At 48.6% G+C, this 27,035-nt stretch overlaps 2 protein-coding genes across 3 annotated transcripts in view; both read right to left on the bottom strand.

Annotated features, from left to right (window-relative positions):
* Positions 1–2,049, bottom strand: part of FGF18 (fibroblast growth factor 18) — a 30,978-nt gene extending 28,929 nt beyond the window's left edge. The window contains exons 1-2 of the mRNA XM_024577071.4: positions 1,454–2,049; positions 1,260–1,296 (exon numbers count right to left, since the gene is read on the bottom strand). Of these exons, the coding sequence (XP_024432839.1) occupies positions 1,260–1,296; positions 1,454–1,485 (69 nt within the window). The 5' untranslated portion in view covers positions 1,486–2,049. The remainder of the gene's footprint in view (positions 1–1,259; positions 1,297–1,453) is intronic.
* A 6,780-nt stretch (positions 2,050–8,829) lies between these two features.
* On the bottom strand, positions 8,830–25,618 carry NPM1 (nucleophosmin 1). 2 transcript variants are annotated; one of them, XM_024576906.4, is made up of 11 exons: positions 25,322–25,493; positions 23,211–23,290; positions 22,513–22,632; positions 22,124–22,217; positions 21,680–21,786; positions 21,501–21,568; positions 15,429–15,486; positions 15,000–15,083; positions 14,238–14,339; positions 11,914–11,988; positions 8,830–9,201 (listed from the first exon to the last, which is right to left on the bottom strand). In XM_024576906.4, exons 1-11 carry the CDS (start codon positions 25,377–25,379, stop codon positions 9,163–9,165), a joined length of 885 nt encoding a protein of 294 aa, XP_024432674.2. In that variant the 5' UTR covers positions 25,380–25,493; the 3' UTR covers positions 8,830–9,162. The 2 variants fall into 2 exon arrangements, with proteins under 2 accessions (XP_024432674.2, XP_024432675.2); XM_024576907.4 differs by lacking the exons at positions 8,830–9,201; positions 11,914–11,988 and adding an exon at positions 12,871–13,194 and having other exon boundaries at positions 25,322–25,618.
* Between the last annotated feature and the right edge of the window lie 1,417 nt (positions 25,619–27,035).

Genomic DNA, 27,035 nt, shown 5'->3' with positions numbered 1-27,035 from the left:
GCTGTCCCCAGCTCAGTGCCCAGCCTGATGGCAACAGTCCTCTCCCAGAAGTGGGGGGCGGAGGGGATAGCAGACCCACCACCACCAAACACACTGCAAGAGGGGCTGAGAGTCAGCAGCCCCTCGGCACACACAGCCGCCTTGTGCCGGGAGACTGGGAGAACCATCGTCGTCCCTGCTCGGGGCCCTCTCGGGCACCTCTGGAACCCAGGAGTCTAAAGCATCCTCTCTAACCTTGCGAGGACACCTGCCTGCAACCCAGAGGGGAACGGGGCAGATAATCTGTTCTGGCCCCAGTCCAGCTCCTCGCAGAGCCTCTCCCTTGCAGCTCTAGGTGGGTGGGGGCTAGGGCAGCTGGCACTTCCTATTCCCTTTCCCTTTGCCCCCCTCCCCACCGCCGTGCTGAGGCAGCCCTGGTCTGGTTCTAATCGGGGCTGAAGTCGGCTCCCTCTTTCCCTCTTCTCTCCACCGCCCCCCCCCCTTTCCTTCATTTCCACGGCTTTGGAAGCCGGAGTGTTCCAACTGTCTGCGTGCCAAGACCTTCCCGAGTCTGAAAGCTGCTGAAGTAACAGATCAGATTTTAGCAAGTGCTTTCCAGGCTGAGCGCCAAGCCCTCTTCTGATTCTCGGAGAGCGAGCGAGCGAGCGAGCGAGCGGGGAGCGAGGCCGGGAACCAGCCGAGGGCTGCACCGCCTTGGCCGAGGGAGTGCGGAGCGCCGCCGGCTCGGGAGCGGTCTCGCGGGGAACAGCCCCTCGGCCCAGGACTCTGCGCCCTCTCAGCCCAATCTCCCCTAGTCCCGTGTCTCTGTCTGTCTGTCTCTCTCAATGCTGAAAACGCCTTTGAAAACACAGAGTAATTTACAACTGAAGCTACTTCTCCCTGGACTCAAAATCCACTCCGCAGCAAGGAGCCTTTTTGTTTGGAAGAGCGATCTGGTTTGTTAAGGGATGGTTGGAAGAAAAAACCCCTGGGTCTCAACTCCTCACCAGCTGCGGGCAGGGGGCTTGGAGCCGGCACTTCGCCGTGGCTGAGCCTGAGGGCTCCAGGGATCTCCTCCCAGCAGAGGCCGAGCCCCGCAGCAGAGCCCCTAGCCCTTGGCCAGTCCCCCGCCGGCGCCGGCCGCGCGCGGAGCCGCCCTTCCGCTCCCTGGGAACAGGTGCACTCGGATCGGTGCCCAGGAGGGGTGGGGCACAGGGAGGGGGCGCGGCGTGTACCGAGAGGCAGGGGCGGGGGGAGGTCAGAGTCAGGAGCCCACGTACCTGTACCTGGAAGCACAGCAGCAGGAAGTGTAAACACCTGCGGGAGAGAGATGGAGAGGTGATCAGTGGGACATCAAAGAGGGGGGCGCGCGTACAGACACTCAGTCGGAAAGTCAGACGGGCGGGCAGACAGAGCTGGGGGCACAAGGACAGACGGCCAGGCAGGGTGGGCAGCCCCGCACGCGAGCGCTTACAGGCAAGTGCAGGCGGAGGGCGCTGAATACATCGCTGGGCGGGGAGGAGGCGGCGGCTCCTAGCCCAGCCTGCACATGTCCGCTCCTCGCGGCCGGGACCGGGCGCCTCCGCCGCCTCCGCCGCCTCCGCCGCCGCTGCTGCTGCTCCCTCCTCGCCGGCTGCTGCTGCTGCTGCAGACTCTGCTGCTCCGGGGCGCTCCGCGGCGCGCCCTGCGGCATCAGCGCCCCGCGCGGCTCCTCCCGAGCGCTGCGCCCTCCGGGCTGTGCAGGAGGCTGGTGCGGGGAAGCTTGCTCACTACCGGCCGGCCGGCCGTCCGGGCGTCCGCGGGAGGCTGGCTGCCCGGCTCACTCCGGGGGCAGCATGCGTGGTGAGACGAGTCTAGCGCACGCTCTCCGGGCGGGGAGCGGGGCTGCGCGGGGCCAGGGGTCAGCAATCTGGGGCCGGAGGAGCGCGCTGCTGCAGCACGGACGCGTCACGGCCGCTCCGTCTGGGCGCCCGCCGGCTCATGTCTCCTCCTCCGCGTCTCTCTGGCCGTGCGCATCGCCGCCTCCCACCACTGGCGGCGGCCGGGGCGTTTTCTACGCGCGGGCGGCGAGGGGGCGGGGGGCCAGGGGCGGGCCCGGGCCCGAGCCGGCACAATGAGGATGCGGGGCCCGGGGGCTCCCCCCTCGGGGCGCGGCCGGACGGGCGCTCAGCTCGCCTGGGTGCGCCTCGCCCACATCAAAGGCGGCCCTGCCTGCTTGCCTGCCTGCCGCGGCCTCTCCACTGCCTCCTCCTCCTTCTCCTGGCGGCTCCGGTTGGAGGGAGGTGCTCAGACTCTCGGCGATGGGACCAGCAGCTCCGAAGCGGCAGAGCCCGCAAGACTGGAGCTGGTGAGCGTTGGAAGCCGTCGGAGCTCTGCGCCAGGGAGTGAAGACCCGCGAATTGGGCAGGCGGTGGTCCCCAAGAACACAGTTAGGTGCGGAACGTCCTCACTCGCCCACATTCGCTAGTCACACTCACTCACACCCACCAGCGCTAGAGTGGGGGAGCGAGGAGGGGGCGGGTCAGGCCCAGCCCCCGGGGCGGCTCCACTTAAGGGGGGTCGCTTTTACCCGCCCCGTGATTCCACGCAGGATCGTGGCGTGTCCCAGCTGCCTTCTAGGATAGCTGGCCGCACTAAGAGATCCCCTTCCAACCTCCCCTTCCCTGCATTGGGTACAAGTGCAGAAAACCTTGTGCGGTGGAGGGGGAGGGGTCTCCAGGGAGTCTCCGACTACCCCTCCAGGGCTCCGGGCCGGGTACAAGGGATTCCAGCTGGGCTCACGGGTCAGCGAGCCAGCTTTGGAAACGCACGGCTGCCACCTAGCGGCCCCGAGGCTTCACTGCAACCCCAGCCTGGGCGGGCAACGGACCCAGAGGAGCCAGCAGGACTCTGGTCAGCGACCACTCTAGGCCCAGTTGCCTAGACCTCCGGACCGAGATCGGCTTCCCTTTGCAGGCTAAGCATTTTGACTCCTTTAACGAGGACTCCGCCCTAGTCCGCCCCTCCAGGACCTCTGTTCTCACTGCCTCTGCCCCTTCAGAGACACCACTCTCTCCTTCCCACCAACCTCAAAATGCCCTTGTCACACGCAACTGCCTCACCCTAGAGCCCCCTACGCCAGACTCTGCTTTTTGGTCTGACGCTAAGGGGGAAAAGTCATCGTAGCGAAGAAACGAGAGTACAAGCTCACAAAGCAGAACCCAGGAGTCCGGACTACTGGGTTTAAACCTTGCCTCACTGGCTGTGGTCGATGCTCCCATTTCACTGGAGTGTAACTGAGGTTAAGATGCCCTCCAACGCTGCCATTTCCTAGTCTCGAAATGTGAAATAAGCAACAATTGTCCCAAATACCAGGCCTCTCTGCAAGCTGTTTTATGCTCCCTTCCCTGGCGGAGGCTATCTTAAACAGATAGCCTCTGCTTTGGCCTTGGGCCTCAGTGTGGAAAACCTTTACAAAATGAGCTGCTCCATGATGGGGAAAGTTCTTGTGTGAAGTGCTGGGCTGAATTTACTCCAACATTCTCATTGCCAGAACCGGGCTTCCAGTCACTGGTTAAGTCCTATGTCCTAGAGAAAACGCACCTGTCCCGAGACAGGTGTGATGCCTGAGCACACAGAGATGGGACAGAAATGCCCCGTTGGGACCTAAGTCACTGCCACCAGCCTTCATCTTGCTTTCTATGAAGAACTCCCAACAGACCAGTCAAGAGGTGGTTTGGGCCAAGTAGGGTGTTTGCAGTGTGTCCCGGCTACGACTCATTCTTCAGGTCTGCCATCCTGGTCCCTGTTCCTTTTGGATGGAACAGGTATACAACGCTGTCCTATCTAAAATGCTTGCAAATTTCTTCAGTGCTCACATAAAGTGTATTTGTCCATCTCACAAATAAGACGGTCACTAACACAAGACTGACCAGAGCGTCCACTCAAGAGTAAGAGTACAAACTCAGGTCAGAGGCCTGCACTTGAGCCCTGCCTCGAACACCGGAGCTCTGGCAAGCCCGAGACTGCTCCCTGTGTACAAACCACGGCTGAGGGCCGTGGCGGCTCACTCATGTGACCGAATGACGTCAGGGGCACAATGAAGGCTCCGAAGGCCTCTGCTGTTATTAACAATGCTAATTATGGTTTCCGGATTATTTTCACATTCGTTTCTTCATTCCATGACGTAGGGAGGCAGGGTCGTTCTCAGCGTACGGTTGAAGAGGTGGTTTAACCAGAATCTGCCATTTCAATCCAAATCCCCTCGTTTCATTTTCCCTTTTCCCCCAACATTCACACCCCTCCACACGGTTTTTGCGCACCTATGTAACATACACGTGCGTCTTAAATGTTCTAAGCTTGTGCTCACATGGCACTTAACATGTGCCCCTATATTTGGTAGTTATTTCTCATGAATCAGTCACTATGTATTGAGCTCCTCCTGGGTGTGAGACCCTGGCGAAGGATGGACAAGGTCCCTGCTCTAAAAAACACTTCAGCTGGGGAAGATGGCCAGTCAGCAGAGTGTCATCTGTGCAAAGAATATTCCAGGCAAAAGACGTCAAGTGCCTGCAAGTAGCAAAAGCCTGGGTGACAGGTGGGGTGAGCCAGGGGAAGCGTGACCAGTGAGGGTGCCAACAGCCAACGCTGGACCACCCCTCGTGGGCCCTCACAGGCCAACGGGTAGCCACAAAGGCCTTTTAAAAGCCACTGTTTGCATCAAATTTTTAAATGCATGTTTTAATTGTACTTGGAGTTTGAGGAATGTTTAGTATGCCAACACCTTCTCAGGCAACCCCCCCACACCCATCACCGGTCCCAAGTTTAAACTAACCTCGTGGCTCTGGACTCGAGTTTCACAAAGATCAAACCATTTAGTACACGCGCTTTCGTGTCTGGCTCCTTCCGCTCGGTGTCTTTGCGATTCACCCTTGCCTGTCTGTCGCTTTTATCCATAGTTCTTCCTTATTGCCAAGTAGTACCTAACAGTGTGGATATACTGGTTTGTTTGGCAACCTATCTACAGCTTTACAGCCAAAGGTCAACATGTGGTTTTTGAAAACCACTGCAGGTGAACTGGAACTGTGCGGTACGGGGGTCAGCGTGCAGGCTGTTACATGGCGGGGAGGGCGGGGGAGTTCAGTAGCTCAGACTAGGGGTACGTGGGCTAGTTTGTGCTGGGGTCAGACCTGCATCTCACCTCCAGCCCTAGGCTAGTGAACCCAGGTTTCCACGGAGATTCACATCCATAAAACCCCTGGTTGCCTTCAGGTATGCCCACTGGCTGCCCGCTGAACGTCCTGTTTTGCTTACTAATCCTAAACCCTTAGAACTTTGGGATACATATCCAGATGTCTAGATTCTTTCTGTCTTTCAAGTGAGTAACAGCACCAGAATCTGAGTCTTGTTTTCTGCCTCTCCCCAAGGGTAAGACCCACAAATGTCAGGACTGCAAAATACAAACCTTTTTTTTTAAAGATGCCAGAAACTCCAGCCCAGGAACAAAAGACAAACACAGCCTTCAGGTCTTCCACGGGATCAAGGAGTTTAGTGAGAGAAGTACACCCTCAGCAGATGAGGCTCTAAAAATTCTCTCAAAACCAGCGCTTGAAACTTTCTCAGCGTTAAAACAGGACCTCTACTGCCAAGTCTATGAGTCAGAGAGCGACTGGCTCTTTGGTGAGCATGGGCTGGAAGGCAGCCGTAACTTCTGGAATAACTTTAACCCCGTTATCTCCAGAGCCCGGGTGACCTTTGATTCACAGGCTCAGCGCATATCTGTGACCCTCAAACCTTTCTCGTCGGAATAGTAACACCACCCCACACCCTAGACAATGTCTACCTCTCCTTCTAAAGCCACTAGTTGTCCCAACGACACAGCAGCTTCTGCAAGCGGTGTGACATCCATCCCACTATAAACCTCTTCCCATAACTCTCCATCAGCCTCCTGATCCAGGTTACACAGCCCCATCTGCTCCCCACAAATGGCTGGAGTGACCTGTTTTGTTCTCTGGGTGAGGCTTAAGGTACCGGCTCTGTGGAGTTCTCACCTGGGACCTCGGTTTACATGGTTAAGACATCAAATGAAAACTAGTGTCTTGCAGTCGGCCACCAGTGCACCTCTGCCCTCCAAGTGCTCACACCATTTCCCTCTGGCTTTCTCCCCAAAGGGTCTGATCCGTCGATCCATAAAGTCAGCTAAACACAGTATCAATGGGCATCGCTCTCACCAGACTGTGGCCTCTGCCCTTCTTTTCTTAAAAGGAACCAAGCGCTTGTTCCAGGTCTGAGAGAATGAAGATAAGACACGACATCAAAGACCCCTGGAGTCTCTGATGGTAGGAGCAAGCTTGAAGGGGATTCCCTCGGCCACAAAGATAAACACAACGGACTGAAATACAAACACGAAAGTCTGAGCTCAGGGTACTTAAAACTCACTAATGACCTTCAGAGGTTGCTGGGACATGAACCCATCATTCTGAAAATTGCTAAAATAACAACCCATAAAATATTTCTCAAAGTTAGGTACGAATGGAGGCAATAAAAGTAGGGATTTTAAAGAAAATGCCTGCAGAATAATGAATAGTATTGCTAGGGACTAAACCACTAAGGAACATTCATGCTCAGCAGACTGGCTTAAAGGAAATCTACGTAATTCAATCAGCAAGCACGGAGCGGCAAACTGCAGACCCACCTACACCGAGTGCTCCTGGTAAATGTGCCACAACTCCCCCAATCTGAGAATAAGCCGCCAGCTTCTCCTACCGCTTTCCCTACTAATCAAAAAAGGCTAGTACTAGGAACAAAGGGAAAGTCATTGTTTTCCTTCCTGCTCTTAGAAAAACCCCAAACCCACGTCGATCTAAGCCCGGCCAGTGTCACCGGGCAGGGGAGTCAGTTCTGGAGGGGCTTCCTAAGGCACGAGCCCCGTTCGGTTTCCCGCTCACCGCCACACTTCATCCGCCAGTGTCTGACATCTGCTGCTATGAGTGACCCGAGGACAGCAAAATCTTTAATTTCTGCTTAAAAAAAAAAAAAAACAGCCCTGCCTGGAACTTTCCCCAAAGATGGAGCTCATTAGCTTCGTTTAAGGAGCACAAATGGGACGCCCTGGAAGGCCACCTGCTTTCCTTCACGATGGCGAGGAGCCCTTGAGTTCCCTGCTGCCTGGAAGGGCCCAGCAGCTAACCCGAAGGTGTAACTTCTCCACAGAGCAACCAAGGCACTAAAGATTCCCGACCTACGCTGTGGTCACGACGCCATACTGCACGGACACTTCCGAACACCTGCAGTGAACCACCCGCCGCACCCCAACACCGCCCACTGCGCGAGGCTGCCCAGGGGAGGAACGACGATACTCGAATGTAGTTCTCTGTGGGTTGGGCCCCAGTAACTTACCCACGTGCAGGCTGCTTTCTAGGGTTTTGCTTGGGATTGCCCTATCAATTTAAAGGAGGTGACCTTTTAAACTTGAAGAAAATAAATGTCTTTTAACATGGAGGCACCTTCCAGGGAAACACTCACCTTCTTCTACTGAGTCTCCGTTAAAATAAAGGTGTAGAGAGAGAAGCTGCAAGGACAGAGATCGTCCTGCAGGGAACTGAAAAGTCAATGAGGAAAACTCGAACCAAGTGCAGCGAAGAGGCACCAGACACACCTGGACGCTGGTATGAGACAAGGAAGCACTGCCCCCACCTCCCCCACCCTCCACAAGGGCGAGCACCTCCCAGAGGAAGGCGAGGCCCACAGACCACACCGCCCGGGCAACAGAGCTGCGCTCAGCGACAGAAAAGAAAAAACAAACAGGCCGAGAAGGTAGAGACGGGAAAATGAGTCAACAGTGCGTGATGACAGAAGAACTTCTTCAGACTTCAGAGTCCACATCCCCAAAGAACTAAGAAAGGGCATCGGAAGCCACAACTTTGAAGACAAAAAGTCTCTCGCCTCAAGTTTAAATAGAAAAGAGGAAGGAAAAACCTCCAAGAAATCCAAAGACCTGAACGTGAACGGGAGTTCAGGTAGGTGACTGACACCGCCCCCCAAAATTGCCCGGAATTGGGAGGACAGTCTGGAGAACAGACCCTGTCGAGCCAGGGCCCGGGACAAGCCTCTAGGACAGACACATCATCGCATCTCAGAACACCTGATATAAAATGATCTTAATCGGCACTATTAAAAAAAACAAAAACAAACCACCCTAGTCACACATAAAATACATGAAAATGGCAAAAGACTAGGCTAAAAAAGAAGGCACACAACTGAAAAATTCTGAGAAAGATTTGCCCTACAAGGTAACGTTGAATTTTGTCAAAAATCAGTGCATTTTTCAGATAGAGACTCGGAAAACACTCCTGCCCACGGGATCGGGACACTGCCGGAGCACACAGGAGCAACTAGGGGTCTAATTCCCAGCCGTCGTGCCACCAGGTCGCGGCGGACAGACGCAGGGGCAGCCCCTGAACACCCTTGTGTAACCACAGGACAAACTAACTTTTCTCCCAAGGATTTCCGTTGTTGCTGTCGTTTGGGGAAGCGGAGGGAGCTGGGGAGGGCAAACCGAGAAAGTGGGACCAGAGATCATTTTGCGGCCTGTGTGAGAAAGGACACCGCAGGCTGTTCTAACACGCCAAGTTTTCCTCCGGGCGAGAAGAGGCTGGGACAGACAGATAGGAGTCATTTGGCAACACGTCAGCACAGCTATAATTAACTATCGTCAGGAGGTAATACGGGATCAGCACTGAATCCGCACAGTGAGAGAGAGACCGTTTAACGGTGAGAAGCTAACTCTTTCACACAGGTATGGTGGGGACTAGTCTCGTGAGATGTTTAGGCTGCCATTTGACACTTTTAACAAAGTATAAAGAGAAATAATAAAGAGAAACGGTGCTACTTTATTAAAATACTGAGTTTATTTCACATGTATATTTCTGTCTCCCCACCGTTTCCATCTGTCTGACCACCACTACTACTATGTCCTATCATAACATTCCATACATACTTAAAACCAAGCAAAGGGTGGAGTTCCATCTTTAAAAACTAAACAGGCATTTTGGACAACACATTCTTGGCAATGGAACCTGGACAACATTTATCAGACACGGTAGGGAAAGTCTCACTCTCCATTATAAAAAGGACAGCCAGATATCAACTGTTACAGAAATGAAATAAGACGGAAAATTTTAACAAACTGTTTAAACTATTTTCTTAAAGAGACTTCCTCCACTGCCAGAGATCTTGAATAGCCTGGAAAAAAAAGAAAGAAAAAAAGAAATGTGGTTAAAGAACCGCAGTACTCCAGACAACCAATAAATTAAACCACGTCCCTTTGTACAGCTCAACATATCTATTTTTCATTCTACCACCAAAAAGGTTCACTCTGGATGATGAGGAATTTCAAAAAAATTTATAGTCCAACACAATCTTAAATACTTCAATTCTGACATAAAATCGCATGATTCTTTGTAAGCAAAGTCAGGTACAGTAATATACAGTTAGCAGCCCAGACGTCTTTACTTAAGAAAATGCAGAGTAAGGGCAGGGACCAGCGGGCCAGTGCTGCCAGGTTAGCAAACACTAATAATACAGGACACAGTTCAACGCACTCACTTCCAAGCCACGCACAGGTACGTGGGACACACGCTAGAAGCTGTTTATCTGAAATTACATCATTTCCCTTAATCTTTTTATTTCCCTAAGGATGTGGGATCCCAACAGTTCCCTGTCTTCAGAATTTGCTTATAAAATTCCCTTGTATGTTCTTTATACTGAAGTATAAAGAACAGTTCTTCAACATAAAGGTGGTCCGCAGGGTGGGGCGGAAGCAGGCTTACAGTCCCGAATGCGCCAGCAGCCCGTTCTTGGTTCTCGGTTCTTACTCATCGACCACTGCACTGCTTTTCACAGAACAGAGCTGCAACCTCCTTCTGTCCCGTCCTGTACTCGTTCTCGTGCTGGCACATTCAGTAACAACCATGTGCAAATCCAATTCTTCACGTGATAAAAACCCACTTCTTTTTTGAGGAATAAACTACTAGCTCATCAGGTGACACGTGCAGCGCTATCTACTGTGTTATACTGCAGAAACACAGTATCATCTACTTCAAGTTGGCATTTCTCTTTCTACTCATTAAGAACGTTCTCTTTGAAGAGAACAGACCATGTTTTCAACTCTTTAAAGAACCCAGCAAGTCCTTCAGAAGCCAACAGAGTGCCTTCAACGAGCGTGCTCCTCTTAATGATGCCGAAAAGAGCCATTTCCCGACACTCGAAGTGAGAAGAAACAGCCGACTCCGCCTGACCAGCCTTAGGTGGAACACAGCAGGACAGCAAACGGGACCCACGGAGCCGTTCATGTTTTACTTCAACTTCTGAACTAACGTTGTTCGCACCTTTACACACCCACCAAAGTTTGTATCAGTATTCTCTCCACAAAAAACTGTAATTCTTTCCAACTCTTAATTCAAGAATTTTGCAAAAAACTTGCTGTTTCTCGAGTCTACCTGGAAGGGATTTTACCAGCCAAATCCTCATAAGCAACACATCTTCACGAGAAAACCTGCACAAGCAACGGGGAAATTTTTATAGTGGTTACTTGCGTCTTAGCTATGCCATAAAAACGTGAGGCATTTAGTTTTAATAATCTCTGCAGTGAGTAAATTGAGCTGTTACATTTTTTCACTATTGCAGAAATTTCATCCTGGCACTTAAAAATACGCTTCCAGTTTTGGAGTCAGAAAGTACTTGTGTTCGGTCAGCACTGAGTCCCGTCACTTTTCAGCTGGAGACCGATGCCGCCCTCTCTGGCAGGCCTTGCAACTTTATCGCTGCCACCTTCACCTAAATTCTTAACCAAAATCCCACTTTGCCACTTCTTTGGTACAGGCCGAAGAACTCCTGAACCTCTTATGCTTACCTGCCAGCACACGCTGGTTTCTATGACTCCCCACCATTTTCAGCCCTGAATTAACCACTGCACACTGCAGGTTCCCAATGTTTAGTTAACTGTCAATCACTCAGAAAAATGCACAGAATTTACAATTGCATTTTGGGGTTCAAATATACACACTCACACACACGCAGAGAAACAGAACGACCACCGAAAGATTCGAAAAGGTTGAATTTGATCCTCTCCTGGCCACCCAGTCTGGTCAAGGCTGAACTCACAAGCCACTGCAAAGAGCTAAACCATTGAAAGGGTTTCAAACCCCAGAAAAAGTGCTGCTGTTTAAGTGATTTAAATAGGAAACATCACGGCAGGACGAAAAACAGCTCTGACCAGTTTCTTTCTTTCTTGAGAAAAGCTGAGAGACTTTGGGACCCGACAGAAACAAAGCAGAGGGTATGCCCGATACTCGTGATGCCCCAGCAACCCTCTGCTTGCGTATTTTCCTTTACGATCTCTCAGTTAGTGACTGTAATTAGACAGTCAAAATTAATGCATCCATTTTCTATTGACAAAATACCTTCAGGTGTAAGAAGCAGGAAATCTAAGCATTGACTCAAGCTAAAATATTGAGCATTGACTACAATTTGGCTTCTTGTTTCCAGATTTTACACTTCAGGCTCATTTCAGCAAATGTGCTTCCCATAAGATGTATGGAGAAAACGGTCTTCCTCTGCCAGCTCACAAGAAAGCAAAGACCAGACTGTCCCAAGCAGCCAAATGGAGCAGCACGGAAAACCACAGTTCACTTCCTTAGCCAACATAGTACCAAAAGTAAAATGGACTCCAGTAACTGAGATAATCTACCAACTATATAAAAGCTGGGGAAAATATGCTAAAAATGTTATCTTCTCAGTCTCTGCCAACTAAATTCTTTCACTGTTTCCATATATTTAACCTGAAGCATTGTCTATGGTTCGGAACCTTTTCAAAAAGGCCAGCACTTAAAAGAGACTGAAAGAATTACAGTAAAAAAACTGACTTAGGTCATGCCTTGAGAAAACTAGAGTTACCTCCTGGTCAGTCATCCGGAAGCAATTCTTCACGTAATTGATGAACTTGGCTTCCACTTTGGGAAGTGAACCACCCTATTGAAACAAAAGCAGTACAAAAGTTAAGTACACAGACACCATTTGTGAGTTACTATGAAAGTCCTTATATTTGCATGCTGTTACATGGTTCGTCGGTTCATTCCTTGCCCCTTCAATTCTTTAAAAGTACTGAATGCATCTTTTTCAGGCCCAGAAAGACCTATGGAGCAACTATTAGAACCTAGTTCTTTTGTAGCACTCCCGTACTGACAGGTTCACCAGTTTCGAATTCTCCCCAGTCTCTCTATAAATACAAAGTGTAAGCCATGCTTGAGATTCTTCGGGCACTCAAGTGTCAACGTGACTGCCCACTGTACTATCCAGTAGTCAGTTTCATCCCCACCCACAATCAAATACAAAACGAACACGCACCCCGAGTACCATACAGACAAGTGACCAAAACCATTAAAAGATCACTTTAATGCATACGTTAAGAACCTACGTCCAGCACAAAACTACCCTGAGAGTTAGTTCAGGAGTATATGAATGATGGAAGGTAATTAACATTACTACAGTTCACTAACCTCTAACTAAAGGTCTGGCATTTCCTTCAGTTATGGGCATGAGGGCGAAACCGGTGGTAGCGTTAACATCGAAGCATCACAATCACGCAATGTTTATCACTACTTTAGAGTCACTTAAAGTACCACGTATATCACGCTTGGTTCCTATTTTGATGACTACATTTTGATTTTCCTTGTATCTTGCATCTTTCTATGCATTTTAGAAAGTCAAGAAGGCGCCAGGAATGCCCATAGGACCATGGCATGACATAGGCTGGGGATCAGGTACAGCACATGATACTTAATTGCCTCCATCACCTAGAAAATAAACCTCACTACAATCTCCAATTTTAAATTATTGTCACATACATTCTGATTTGAGTCATTCAAATATTTATTGAGCAGCTAGGGAGATACAAAGGTGTTTAAAACATGGCAAAAAGGCAGGCAGTGAACAGCAGCGGGAAGCTCATGGGGACGGCGGTCAAAGGAAAGGGCGGCAGGAGGCTGGGCGTGGGGTGCTTCCAGCCTGCAGGGGCAGGGCTGAGTGGCCAACCAGGAGAGGGGGCCGAGATTAAAATAGAAGACGCCAGTCTGGGTTGCTGATGGTACTCAGTATGGACTACATTTCTCTCTCCTTTTCCTCTTTCCCCATCTTTGGGCTTAATTTACCAGTAGTGCCCAGGACTGTTCAATGTGCCTGCAATTAAACCAAGGAGATAGGACCGCATTAAAACACGGGGGAGGGGTATCTAAAAGGTCATCTTAGCACTGTATGCAAGGGCTAGAAATAAAGCAGCCATATGAGGACGGCCTACAGTGGTACAAAAGCAAAATCAAGAAATACACTCTGGTTCTAAAACGCCATTCTTCCAGTGGGCTCATCACTGCACGAGGGAAGGAAGTCCCTTGAAGCCGGGAGAGCCCGGGGGCACAGGAACGCCCGGGAAAGCAGCCGACCTTTTCCTCACCTCCCCGTGTACTCCCGTAAGTGGGACCTAGAAGTAGTATTACTCATAGAGTTAAAGCTTCCCTCAAACGTGTTAAGATATTTAAATCAGTGACTCCGCAACCTCCAAGCTGAGTTCCCCGAAGTTCAGTTTAGTGCCCCCGTCAAGGAAGCAGCAGAGTGAGAGCTAATCTGCTCCCCACATTCCCACTATTTAAGACAAAAGAAGACTCAACAGAAGCCTGTTGATCACTCAAAAATTGAAGATATAACTAAACGTATTACACCTGGTGACACCATAGTATAAAAGGTAAACTGAAATGATTCAAGTGCTGGAAGAAGTTCGACTACAGTCGATCCCGAGAATTTTTTTTCACTCCAACACCAAGCAGCTGGTCTCAACTTTTCCAGCTGTTTCAACTTTTTAAGACTCATACGCCCTCTACTGGTCCTGTGGCACCTTACAACCAGGAGACCAGGCAAAGCAGCATTCTCTGATTCATCTTATTTTAACGCCTAAGGTCAAGACTGCATCTTACCAACCAACCTACTTGTATTTCTTTTACAATGGGAAGTAAAACACACGTAACTTCAAACATGGGAAAGAAATCACCGAAGATTATAAATGAATGTAGTAAGTAGTAATCCATTTCTGGAAACATTTCACCCCACCAAAGGAGCAGGCGTCCTGAGGATTAAAAATGAGCAACGGTGCTGTTCCAAACCCCAAGAAAGGTGTAATCTGAGGGACAGGTAAGAAACCTATCCAATTTCTTACAGGTAATTTTACTCACTTTTTCTATACTTGCTTGCATTTTTGCTTTAATGTCTTCTACAGAACTAGGTCCTTTAGGTGTTTTAGGAGTTTTTTCCTGTTTTTTGAAGGATTCTTGACCCTGGGAAAAAAGTTTAAAGTTCAGAAAGTTTAAAGATACAGCTCTTAATTAAGACCTTTCATCTAGGTAGCTATTACCTAGATAACTTGCATCTAGTGAAGTTATTCTTGCAACCCCTCCTGCTAAAAACGAGTAAATAACCAGAGTTGAGTTGCTGCCTGAATGATTTTCTCTTCTTTAGGTCATCCCTTCCCACAAGGAACAGGACTATCCGGAGCCTCCGTTTACATCCACCACCAGGTCAGTTCTATGCTAAAAAACGAGGCCAGCGGGCTCGGAAGCATTAAGAACGTCAACGCAGCCTCATGCCTGGGGCCCATCCCAGAGCACTTAAATAACCTGAGCCCAGCTACTGGGGCTCTTTGAGGCTTCTTACTTGATTCTAATATGCAGCCAGGGCTGAGAAACTCTGCACTATGCAATAAATTTACCTTTCAACAAGCAGGATGCCTTACAGGAGCTAACTCCATATCATAATAGAAGTACTTCTAGTCGGCTTTCTCCCCAGCTAGAAAGCCAGCAACTATACATATTGTCTGTACGACAGTGCGTATCAACAAGCACAGTTTACCTCGAATTTCAGACTTCATTCTTTCACAGGAGAACATTTAACTTTTCCGATTAGTTCAACGAAGCCTCTATTTGTACGTTGCCACTTACTTTTGATCTTGGTGTTGATGGTTTTGAGTCTTTCCCATTCTGGTTTGACTTCTGTGCATTTTTGGCTGGAGTATCTCGTATAGACTGTAATGAAAAGTTCATCTCAGTCAACACATGCAGGCATACCAGTGAGCATAAAGCTGCCCCGACCACGTTAAGAACAGCAGCTGTCAGGCTAAGATGGAAACAATCATTTTGACAGAAAGCTGCAAAAGGGCCAATAAAGAGGGAGAAAGCCTCTTGAAAGTAAGCCAGCTGCTCCCCACCACTACAAAGCTACTCAGGACCAACTTTAGTATGAGGCCATCATTCTCTGCCCCCAAACCAGCTTCTGTTCACTATAAAACAAGTGGACAGCACTAGGAAATTTCCGTCGTTTCTGTTATTAGCTGCTTCTGACAGTCTTGTAGCATTATGTATCCTACTTACTTTCTTTACTGGAGCTTTTTCTTCAGCTTCTTCATCCTCAAAATCATCATCATCATCACTACAAATGAAGTAAGTCACTATTATTAATTCAACGCACTAACATAAAAAGACTACACAGAAACTGGCTGAATCTACATGTTTAGTCAATTAAGACATTAAGAACTTTCAAACTTTGGGAGGTTAAGAGAATCAAAACCCAGGATCTTGAAAAGACACGCACACCTGTGTCCATGGCACCGTCATTCGCACTGGCCAGGAGGGAGGAGCCCCGCAACACCCACCAATGGATAAACGGGTAAAGGAAACGCCAGGCACACATGATGGAAGACTCGGTTTGGAAGGAATCCCACCACAGGCCACAACGGACGAGCCAGCTGCCGGGTCAGGGGGAGGCGGAAAGGGAAGCTGCGCAGTGGGCGTATTTAGTATCACTGGACGACAGCATGAACATGGCGAACGCTCCTGAACCATACGCTTAAATGTGTACGTTCTTAGAATGGAAATAATAAAACACACTCTTTGAAGATGAGGTAGTTGAATACAAAAATTAGTGATACAAGAACAAACTGTTGCACATACAACTGTAAACCTACTTCTGCCCCACCCTGTATTTATGGAGATTGTTTTCCGAGGGCTGAGACCGACCAACCGTTCAAAGGGACATGTTGGGACGACTGGCAGCCACGTGCGAAAGAACGAATTTGGACCAAAGATCTACGTGCAAGAGCTAGAACCGTCAACGAGCTTTTAGACTCGGCAGTGGTTGCTTAGGTAGGACGCCAACGGCGTAATCAACCAAAGACACTGGACTTCAAGAAAACTCAAAGGACACCATCAAGTGAGTGGAAAGACAACCCACAGAGTGGGAGAAACTTTTTGCAATTCTTACTTAATAATGGATTTGTTCCCTAAATATAAACCATTCTTCCAACTCAATGATATAAAATATACAGACAAGTACAGGAGTGCGCCACAGCACACTGATGAGTCTTAGGAACAGTGTGTTGGGTGGAAGAAGCTAGTCACGAAATGCATGTTGCAGGATCCCATTAGTACGAAACACCCCAGACAGGCACAATGTACAAACCCAGCGACGGGGAAAGCCCACAGAAGTCTGCATTAGCAGTAGTGACACTGGTTCGGGTTGTAATTACTGCACACACCGACTGTGTACCAGCCCACACGGTTCCTTCCCACACCACAGTCTAATATAACGGGAGCGATTTCACTGACATGCACCCAAAGAAACACCCATGTTCCCAAGACCGAGGCATGATTTGCAGTTTTAAGTATCAAGCAAGTATCCAGTACACATAAAGCCACCCACAAGTAACTGTCAACAGTGATTTTCGTCAATTTTGACCTTTAGAACCCGATCCTGCATGTGCCTTCATACTAAAAACAAGATGACAATTTCTATAAAACCGCTATCATAAAAGCAGCTTTATTAGAATATTCCCTAATAAAACAGGAGAAAGGGTGTTTATGGAGAGGACCACACATGATGCTAAGTTTTTAAAAAAGATTGTATTTTCACGGAGGGGAGGGAGGGAGGAAGGGGGAGAGGAAAACATCAGTGTGAGAGGAACACCACCCCCGCTCTGACCCCACTAGGGACCGAACCTGCAACCCAGGCACGCACCCCACCTGGGAACAGCCTTTTGCTTTGCAGGATGACGCCCAACCCACTGAGCTTCACTGGTCAGGGCAACATTCTAACTTTTAATACGCTACATGGTCTTCAAATTTCTTGCTTTCGTCAACAGCAGTCAACTAACCTCAGGATGTACCTAGCACCCCCGAAACAGAATCCCTCTGCTCCCCTTTGGTCTTGTGGGTTCCAAGTTTCCTTGGGACTGTGGCTTATAATTTCCACACGACTATTTCAAGTAACAAGCCTTGAAGTACCTCTTTATATGTTCAGTGCCACCCGACTAGTGGGATTTTTCTTCTCTAATACTTGTCCTCAAGGCATCCATTAACTGTCCCTCCCTACACACACATCTGCCTACTTTCCTCTTACCTGAAAACTGATTTGAACCCCAACACCTACACTTCTCACCCTCCCTCACTCACCTATAAAGACACTTCAGAGAAGACATCACTATCTTGTCTCACGTTCTGACTATCTTGCATTGTGGCTACATCAGAAATCACTCCCACTTTAAAGACAGGACATCTCCCAAAGCCCAAGCAGAACCAAGGTACCGGTCGGGTCCTACTCTCTAAAGCGGGGGCACCCAGCATTTTGGCGTCTCTGAGCCACAATGGAAGAGCTGTCTTGGGCCACAGGCCACAGTTAAATACGCAAGCACTAATGAAAACTGAAAGCAAAAAAAAAAGGTTCATCCATAATTTTCATGATATCCGCAACCGCAAATAAGCAAAAAGTCCTCACATAACAACGCTATTTGTGCAGCAGCCCTTGCAGTAACCTTATAAAATAGGCAGGTCCCAAGTTTGGGACCGCTAATACAGAAAATCTATGTACTTAAGCAATAAAGCGTCCCTGATTATTTCGTACCTTCTTGTTGTAAGAGGGCCACATACACCCGGGCTGTCTGGCACTGTGTGAGAAACCAGCGCACCGGTATGTGATTTGATGGCAGTAGTTGCCATTCTCAGGGAGTTCCTCAAGGGGCTCATCAGGTATTTTGCTTCTAACTTTACTTTTCTTAAAACAAGATTTATTTTTAGAGAAAGGGGAAGGAAGAGAGGGACAGAAACATCGATGTGTGGTTGCCCCTTGTGCACCTCCCACCAGGGACCTGGCCCGCAACTCGAGCATGTGTCCTGACTGGGAATCGAACTGCCAACCCTTTGGTTTGCAGGCCAGCACTGAGTCCCCTGAGCCACACCAGCCCAGGCTGATTTCACCCTTAATGTGTTACACTCTTGAAAAGAGTTGCTGGCAAATGTAGGTGCTGCCGAACAGCAAGGACACGGATAAAGCACGACTGAAGCAAGGGACACTTGTCTCTGGGAGGATCGGACTTGTTGAAGTCCAGTAGAGATACGGCCAGGTGTTTCATTAAGTGTCAAAATGCAGGCTCGTGCATTCCATTGGAAAATTGGCAGGTAACATTTATGTTGACTGAAAATGGAGCTGCAAATGCAGCAAAGTATTGTTTTCCCAGAAATCTTGAGATGTTTTCAAATTCTTTTTAGCAAATCAAAAAGCAAGGCTGCGTATTTTTCACTATTCACAGGGCTGTGTTTATTAGCCAACATGTCAAAATGCATAAAATTGTTTGCCTTTATTTGAGCTTGCCATACATTTCAGTTTCATCTGGAATGCCGTTATGGTTTGAAACATAGTATTAAGTTGGTTTTCGTCTTCAAGATGCATGTTTAACTCATTTCAATGAGCAGTTAAATCCACTAAAGATGCTAAATCTGTAAGCCAGTTTCATCGTCAAGTTCCAGCACAAATTGGTTTTTTGATACCATAAACTTGATAACATGTAGTGAATCGTAAAATCTTTTCAATGTTTGGCCTCTAACTTAGCCATCTTACTTCCGAAAAGTAAGTGATGTCACCACAGTCGGTTTCAATACTTTTAAGGACTTCCTGGAATTGGGGATGATTCAATCCCTTAGCTCTTAGGAAATTCAGTCCTGATGATTTGCATGACAATATCCATTTTAAAGCTTTTGTGCATCGATTTTCTTGCTGCACCACGCAACGATACTTCATCAACCCTGAGTTCTGGGTGGCAGCAGCACCGTCTTCTATTAATTTTACCCACACCGCTGGGGCACCACCAGTAACTGTACCAGATATATTGACAATGGACAAAGAAAATCACTTCAACACATTTTTTTACTGCTTCATATAAATCTTGATTTAGTTGTGTCTTTTACTGGCACTAAAGAAGCCACTTCTTCAGTGGCATTATATTCATCATCGACACCCCTGGTAAACACGGCGAGCCGAGCTCATCAGTCATCGCCAAAGCACAAAATTTAAAATCCACAGCTTTCCTCTCCAAACTTCTTCCAACACGTTTTCCAATTTCTTCAATTCGCTTGGCTATAGTCTGGTGAGACAAACTGATTTTAGAAATATCCGCCCTTCTCAGGGCAAATTGGGTCTGCCATGCCTCCTACATATTGCTTAACAAACTCACCATCAATAAATTGTTTTGAGCTTTGGCTACTGAGTATGCTACCACGTGACTGGCTTTTTACAACAGCACCTGTCCAAGTTGTAAGTTTTTGAAAAATTTTTTGTTAAGACAGACTTCTTTGTTATTTTGTCTTTCTGACACAATCCTTCATCCACATTGGATCTGGCAGCATGGTTTTGCATATAATGCCTGTTCAAATTCGTCTATGAAAACTTGCACAAATCCCCACAAATTAAGCAGAGTGCCTTACTATGTGCCTTGACAAAGAAGTAGTCATCTGCCCACTTTTCACTGAACGATCTTCCTTCACGTGTAATTTTTCTTTAGGGGGGTTCGTTTTTCTTGACACAGTATGGAAGCCATACAGGGATTAAAGAAATAATAATAGATGAGGGGCTTTACTCACTTTTATTATGAAAATTAATTGACAGGACAATAGAAAGCAAGGTTCCACAGCCCTCTTGGCTGCCGACGGCAGGGAGCAGGGCACGGCAGATGGCCGACGGTACATAATGGCAGGTAAGGCATGGAGGGACCTTTAGTAATCAAGTAAGGGTGCTGCCTGGCTTCTAAATAACGTGAAACACCCAATGTTGCAACGGTAGGTTGAAATATTACTGATAATCGCTGCCTCTCTAGGTCACCACAAGCACACGTGACAGCTGACGGTGTCAATTCAACTGTCTACGCATGGAAGGTGACACTGGAAGCTGCAAAAGCTGTACAACTGAAGCCACACATGCGTACAAACAGTGAGAGCATACGTACACTCATTTTACTTCAATTACGACACGTGGTTAAATTTACGACGTTGTGCTGGGCCGCACGCAGCCTGCAGGTCGCACACCCCCGACTCTGAAGCCCTCCTGGGAAAGGCGGCCGAAACTCAGTGACTTTGAGCTATTGGACACTCACTTGTAAACCCACGCAAGGTAACTTGAAATCGCCGAAGACTACACTAACTGAAGCCTGATTCAACACCGCGTGTCACGCGGATTTCTCATTTCTGCCCTACACCCACTTCCCATTCCCTTTTTGGTGTATTGTTTTAATTCTTACCAATGGCAAATATTCTGAAAGTAGTAACAACCAAATACCCATTATGCTGGGTTTGTAAGTTTGACATGAACTTTTTTAAGTACTAAACTCTTTCACCCTTCCCCTATTTTCTGCCTGTACTGTCACGCTGGAAGGGCTTTAAAAGTACCACCAGCGTGGCCAGTCAAGGTATTCACTGAAAAACCCAACTTCCACAGGTGATTGTTAGTTAATGTGTTCGCTGAGTCTTTCTTAGATTCTATGTAAGTGTTTCCAATAAATATACATGGACCAACCCGGGAACTCGGGGACAGAGAAGACCGGTTATGCGTAGTCTATTGTCCCACAGCGGGCATGTGACTGTTCACCACAGCCTGACTTAGGTTAGTTAATAAACACACCAAACCTTGTTTCCAACCATATTTTAAATTCTCCATGAAAATCTTACCCTTTTTAAAAATCTTATACTCTCAGTGAGGACCAGAGACCCACGGGCCACAGTCTTTTTTATTTCGGGGCCGGGGTAGATCCGTAGGTGACAAATTACAAAATGTGTGTAGCCGGAGCTACTCAGATTCCCTTTCCACCCATCCACTCACCGCCAAGTGTGCAGCATACAACGCACCAGACCTCTCAGCGTCCAGTACTGCGCCCACTACAACCCCCCTCCTCAGGAGAAGGCACCTACTCAAACACACCCGGGAAATCCTTCTGAGGATCTATCTAATGCACCGCAGCACTTTAAGGGCTCACAGTGCCCATAATTCCCTTGAACTCGGCTCATTCACCCCAAACTGACAACCGCTGACCAGTACCCTGTATTGCTCACTGCCACAGGAATATTTTGGTAATTTTCTTAATGCTTACCCTTACGACCATGTCTAGTTTCTAAGTGCGTACTTACTCTTCATCGTCATCATCGTCCTCATCGTCATCTTCATCATCTTCATCAGCAGCAAGTTTTACTTTTTTCTTTAAAAAGAAAACCAGAACAAAAAGAAAAACAAACCCATGAGCAAGTGCTGATCCTAATCAGCTAACTGAAGGCCAGAGCACGGTTCCCGGAGGCAATCCCACCCGTACCTGTGGAACCTTGCCGCCGCCGCCGGGGGCGGAGCGCTTCCCAGACATACTTAGGAGTTTCACATCCTCCTCCTCCTCGTCTTCGGACTCTGCGTCTTCCTCCACAGCTAAAATTGAATTCTGTGTTAGCCACTGCCAAAACTCAACCGAGAAGCAAGTGCTCAGAAAAAAAGGCACTAATATATGTAGCGAGTATTTAAAAACAGATTCTACTAAAAAAAAATAAAATAAAATAAAAAAGGAAAAAATACAGTGAACAACATAAAAATTTTTAAAAGGTATCATGAGGCCAAGTCCTCATTATTAGTTTTTAAATGCAAAATACCAGTCTTTTCTAGTTATAAATTATACCAGGGTCTCATTTGAATATACTATAAAACACAGTTCACTAGGAACAAAGTAACTGCATAAAAGTTAATAAACAGTGTAACAGAAATAACATACCTACTAAGTGCTGTCCACTAATATGCACGGGCCCTGAACCACACTTCAACCGCAAGACCACAGGGGGTGTTATTTCAAAGCCACCAAGGGAAACCTAAAAAGGTTAAGTTAAACGTTTGGTATAAAACCTGCTCACAAACGTTCCCACTAACAGGATGACAGGCAAATCCATAATCCAAAGACGCCAACGATCCTGTTTTTCCACCCTACACAACACAAGCAGCAGCCACCACAGTTTGAGAGTTCACTGTCACAGCAGCAGATGCCGCAGCTGCGACTCCGAGAACCAGGCCAAATCCCCCTATCTCCCTAGGGTGACCCAAATGACACCTACGCCAGTGCAACAGGACTAGACCTTGACGTCCAATCCCGAGCGTCAGAGCCCTTACCGTTGGCTGTACGGACATTTTCAAGGTTGCCAGTGTTACTTTGATCGGACTGCCTTCGTAATTCATTGCCTCTGCTTCCACAATGTGCAGCTCATCCTTCGCACCAGCCCCCAAACTGACCTGTGAACAGAGAAATAGTATCTCAACTCAAGTTTCTGCTGTTTTACAACCGCCCCGGAAGTTCTTATGTTAGAAAAAAATTACAAACTTTTCACCATTACCACTGATAGAAAACTAATTCGCGCACAACGTGGTCTTCTAGTTTTATGGGTCCCTGACAATCCATTTCTCATATTCAGTAAATTTGAACAAATGCACAAAAAATGCAGCTCATGACACAGTTGTCCACGCCACCCCCTATCACCCACAGTATGGACCACCTACCATGCACTGACCACTGCCAAGCCGAGCAGTAGGCTACAGGCTTGTCTCTGAGGGGAACAAAGATCCGTCACTACCCTAAAGGACTTCAGAAGCCAACCGCAGCAGTAAATACGGAAAGTTGAACGGCAGTGACCAGACCGTACGTGACTGCCCAAGAGGTGGTAAAGACGACGGGCTTCGTGTCACGGGACGTCAGGTACATACCACACTCAGTTATAAAAACACAACTGTAAAAATGAATTAAGCCACATGTGGTAAATAGGAGCTAAGGCTGAAATCAAGAAAGGTTAGTTTATTTTGGAAAGTGTAAGTACCGTTCGTAAAGATAATTGGTGCTCATTTTCATCATTGTCCACCTTAAAGTGATAATCTTTGTCGGCTTTGAGTTCACAACCTGTAAATGAAGAAAAAAAGCAACTGTAATAGGGAGAAAAAAATAACACTGAAACCTCAATGTGGGTAACCAAAGAGATAACATTTAACTTGTGAACTAATTTTTCACTGTTCTACCAGCAGACCTCTCTTCCTAGATTTCTCTCACACAGATGTCTGGACCAATCAAAAAACAGCTATGCAGGCCCTGAATCCTCTTTCCCGTTACACTACTTCACTCTTCACTACATCACTCTTACCGTCTCAGGTAGAAGCAGGCTCAAAGATTTAGTCAATAAAACAAGTATCTGAAACCAAACCCAAGGTGCCATGTTACTAAAAGCCCACTATTTAAAAGAGCTGAATTATCTACCGAAACTCCCAAGTACTAGAAACAAGAACGATTACACCAAGCTCATATTTACAACAGAAGAACCACAAACGCAGAAAAACTAAAACTTGTTACTGGGCAACATTTCATCTCTGAACGGAATGATGCACGTTAAATTACGTTCAGAAATTATGTTTAAAGCAAGAATAGACATATCCTAAGGAATATTTCCAATAGAAACGGTTAAGAAAAATATCTTGATGTAAACTGATCAGAAGCCCCAGCTATTAAAAATGGCTGGGAATAAAAGCCTCAATGTGCACTGCATGTTTCCTATTCCATTTATAAGCAAATTGTTTTAAACACCGTCAGAATAAAATTCCAATTAATTTAAATGATTCCATTTAATTTCAATCTTAACAGTTACTGGCACATAGATGTGTAAATGTTACCACTCAATTAACAAACTCAGCATGGTATATGAAACAAAATAAATTTCGGGCAGAATTTGCCGTTACTTAAAAGCCTAACACAAGAAATGACTTGAACAATTAAGTTTATTGAAAACCAAATCCTGTCTCCCCTTAGTGTGGTTCGCACTGGTCCTGGGGTGAGGAGGACCCCGACACCTTGGTATAGTATTAACAACAGTACCAGATCTTATTGACCCAAACTGAACCTCAGCACATTTCTCAAATGAAGCATAAAAAGTTGTTTCCTGGATGCCACACACAAGCAGCCCCCCACCCCCCAAAGTCATTTATAATGCACCAGCTCTGGAGACAAGGATCGTGGTTTCCATCTGATCTCTATTTACCTACAAGTGCAACCTTCATTAAGTCGCTTCGGTTCTGAGCATCACAATCGCCATCTGCCTAGTGGACTATTTCCACCTCCCGCAGTGAGACTGAGAAAGGGCTCCAGGAGTGAGGGTTGCCTTCATAGGCGTTAAGTCCCGAACAAAGACCTTCACAACTCTGGCGCTACCAGCCCTTTCACCTAACATTTCCCGCCCAACAACCCCAATGGAGCCCCAAGATCCCAGGCTCGAGGGTGACAAGACACCAGGGAGCCCCGGATGTAGCGCCCACACCCCCTCCTTCCCCTAACCACGTGGCAACCACGTGCTCCCAGCGCTGGCGGCCTCCACACGCCGGGCCGCGCCTCCCCTCCCCCTGTAACCCGCCGAGGCACTAGGGCTGCCTGTGCCTAGAACTCCTGAAACCTGGAGGACAACGCCAGGCTCTACTCCAGAAAGAAGGCCCATGCCTCACACCGCGCGCCCACTCAACCTCCTGCACCAACCAAAGGCCCAGCACCCAAGACCCCGGCCGAAAATCAGCAAGCAGCCTACGAACTCACACACCCCTAAGAAAAAAAAATGATGCCCGAACCTGTACAGTGTGCTCCAGACAACGCCGAACCCTCACCCAGTCGGTTCCAATTTACCACCAACTCTGGGCCTCGGACGGCTCACGCCCCAGGCTTCAGGCCGCCCCTCCTTCCCATCCCTTCGTGCCGCCAGCTCTCCCCTGATTCTCCATCCCTTAGGCTGCAAGCCCCGGCAGCTCCCTTCCCACTCCCTGGGGTTTCCAACCTGTCTCGCTTTCTTCCACAACCTAGGCCTCAGCCGGATTCCCGCTCCACCCCCAACCCGCGCGCCCACCCCACCTCGAAGCCACCAGGCCCTGCTCGGCCTTGCTCCAACCCCCCAGCAATTACCGAAAAGATAGTTCTGGGGCCTCAGAGGGCTCATATCCATGTCCATCGAATCTTCCATGGGGTGGTAGCACGCACTTAGGTGGGAGAGAAGGCGGACGGAGATACACGACTTCTGTTCCGCAGAACAGACGCGCAGGACGGAATCGCACCAGGGAAAGGACGCGGGCTCTATCCGTGTATATATAGTACCTAAAGATCTCGCGATATCTCCCAAAGTCGCGTCGCGGCGCGCGTGCTCGGGAAGTTCCCCCTTCCCGCACAGTAGCCCTCCCGCGCAAGCGCTCTGCAACCCCGCTCCTTCCTCGCCCCCCCACCTCCCCCAGGTACTTCGCGGGCTCCCAACGAGCACGCGCACTGGTATGCAGGCCCCACCCCTCTGCCGCCGCGCCGCCGGTGCGCACGCGTGATTCCCCCGGTAGCGCGCGTCCCCTCCCCTCCCAAGCTTTCCCTGTCCAGGCGCAGGGGGCCTGACGCCGAGAGCCTGCGCAGCCCACCCTGCAAAATGGCGACGGCAGCCCCCGGCTAGTGGGAGGAATCCAGGGCGGGCGGGTTCTAAGCCCGAGAGCGGCTCGGCTCACCGTTCTCCTTCCTCTCGTGCCTCGCGGGCCTGCAAACAGGCAGAACCACTTCAGGATTTGTGACGTGCCTAAGGGCCTGGGCTCGCTGCGCAATGTTTTTTTGCAAAGTTAAAGCTTCAGGCGCCAGAGACAGAGTGGACTCCGGAGTATTCTTTGTTGGGGAGAAAGGATGGAGCCGCTGGCCGGACTGACTCAGCTCTGGCTTTATTAAAGCTCTGTTCTTTCTGAGGCAACACCTCTGAAGTGAAAGCCCTCGTCTTTATGTCATCGTGGGGGCCGAAAGGGGACGGAGTCAGCCTCTTGCATACGAGCAGCGCAGGAACCAGGCCCGGGCGACTCAAAAGGCGGTGTATCCGCAATCTGTGCGACTCTCCCCACTTAGCAGACGAGGAAACCGGTGGAGAGGCGGAAGGTGCCCAAACGGGGGAAGTGGAGACAGTCTTCTAGCTCCAAAACGTGCAGACTGATCAGTGGCATGGTGCAGGCCTCCTCGGGGGTGTCTAAGAGTAGTTCCGTCAATATATTCTGAGAACTGGACTTGCATAGTAAAAGGGCAGGTGTTTCCTTACCAATGTGTGCACACAGAAACGCTTCTTTTCACCGTTTGCGCAAATAGGGGCATGTTCTATGTATCACTGTCTCAGTCTGTTTTGGCGGCTGTAACAAAACAGCACAGGCTGGGCAGCTTCTCAAGCACAGAAATGTATTTCTCCCAGTTTTGGAGGTTGGGTCTGAGACCAGAGTGCCGGCTCGACGGGGGAGGGCTGTCTTGCAGGTTGCGCACGTGGTTGTGTCCTCCCAGGGGCGGAAGGGAATCTGTGGGGGTCTCTTTCCTGTGAGCACTAATCCCAGGCCTGAGGACTCCGCCCTCTTGGCCTCATCACCTCTCACTGGCCCCACCTACCAATACCCTCACTTTTGGGGGTCAGGATCTCAGATACGAATTTGGAAGGGGGCGTGGTACACAAACATTCAGATAATAGCAATTGTTCTGCAACTTCCCTTCCTAAGGGTGTGCTGTTCAGTTATCTTGCCACGATATGACGCAGAGGCCCGCCGCATCCTTTTGAGGAGTTGTGTGATGGTCCATGAAATGAACACATAGATTATTTTTTAAAGTCTAGGTTTTACTCATG

The sequence above is a fragment of the Desmodus rotundus genome, chromosome 6, assembly GCF_022682495.2.
Source record: "Desmodus rotundus isolate HL8 chromosome 6, HLdesRot8A.1, whole genome shotgun sequence".
Taxonomy (NCBI): Eukaryota; Metazoa; Chordata; class Mammalia; order Chiroptera; family Phyllostomidae; genus Desmodus; species Desmodus rotundus.
This window is presented reverse-complemented; position numbering and strand designations above follow the sequence as displayed.

Bases quoted from the DNA above. Each gene is read 5' to 3' on its own strand.
- NPM1 (XM_024576906.4), bottom strand. From the start codon at position 25,379: ATGGAAGATTCGATGGACATGGATATGAGCCCTCTGAGGCCCCAGAAC. The intron at 22,218-22,512 runs GTAAGGGCTCTG...TAACCTTTTTAG, and splicing joins AAATGTCCGTACAGCCAACG to GTTTCCCTTGGTGGCTTTGA. The intron at 9,202-11,913 runs GTAACTCTAGTT...TTTTTTTTCCAG, and splicing joins TCCGGATGACTGACCAGGAG to GCTATTCAAGATCTCTGGCA.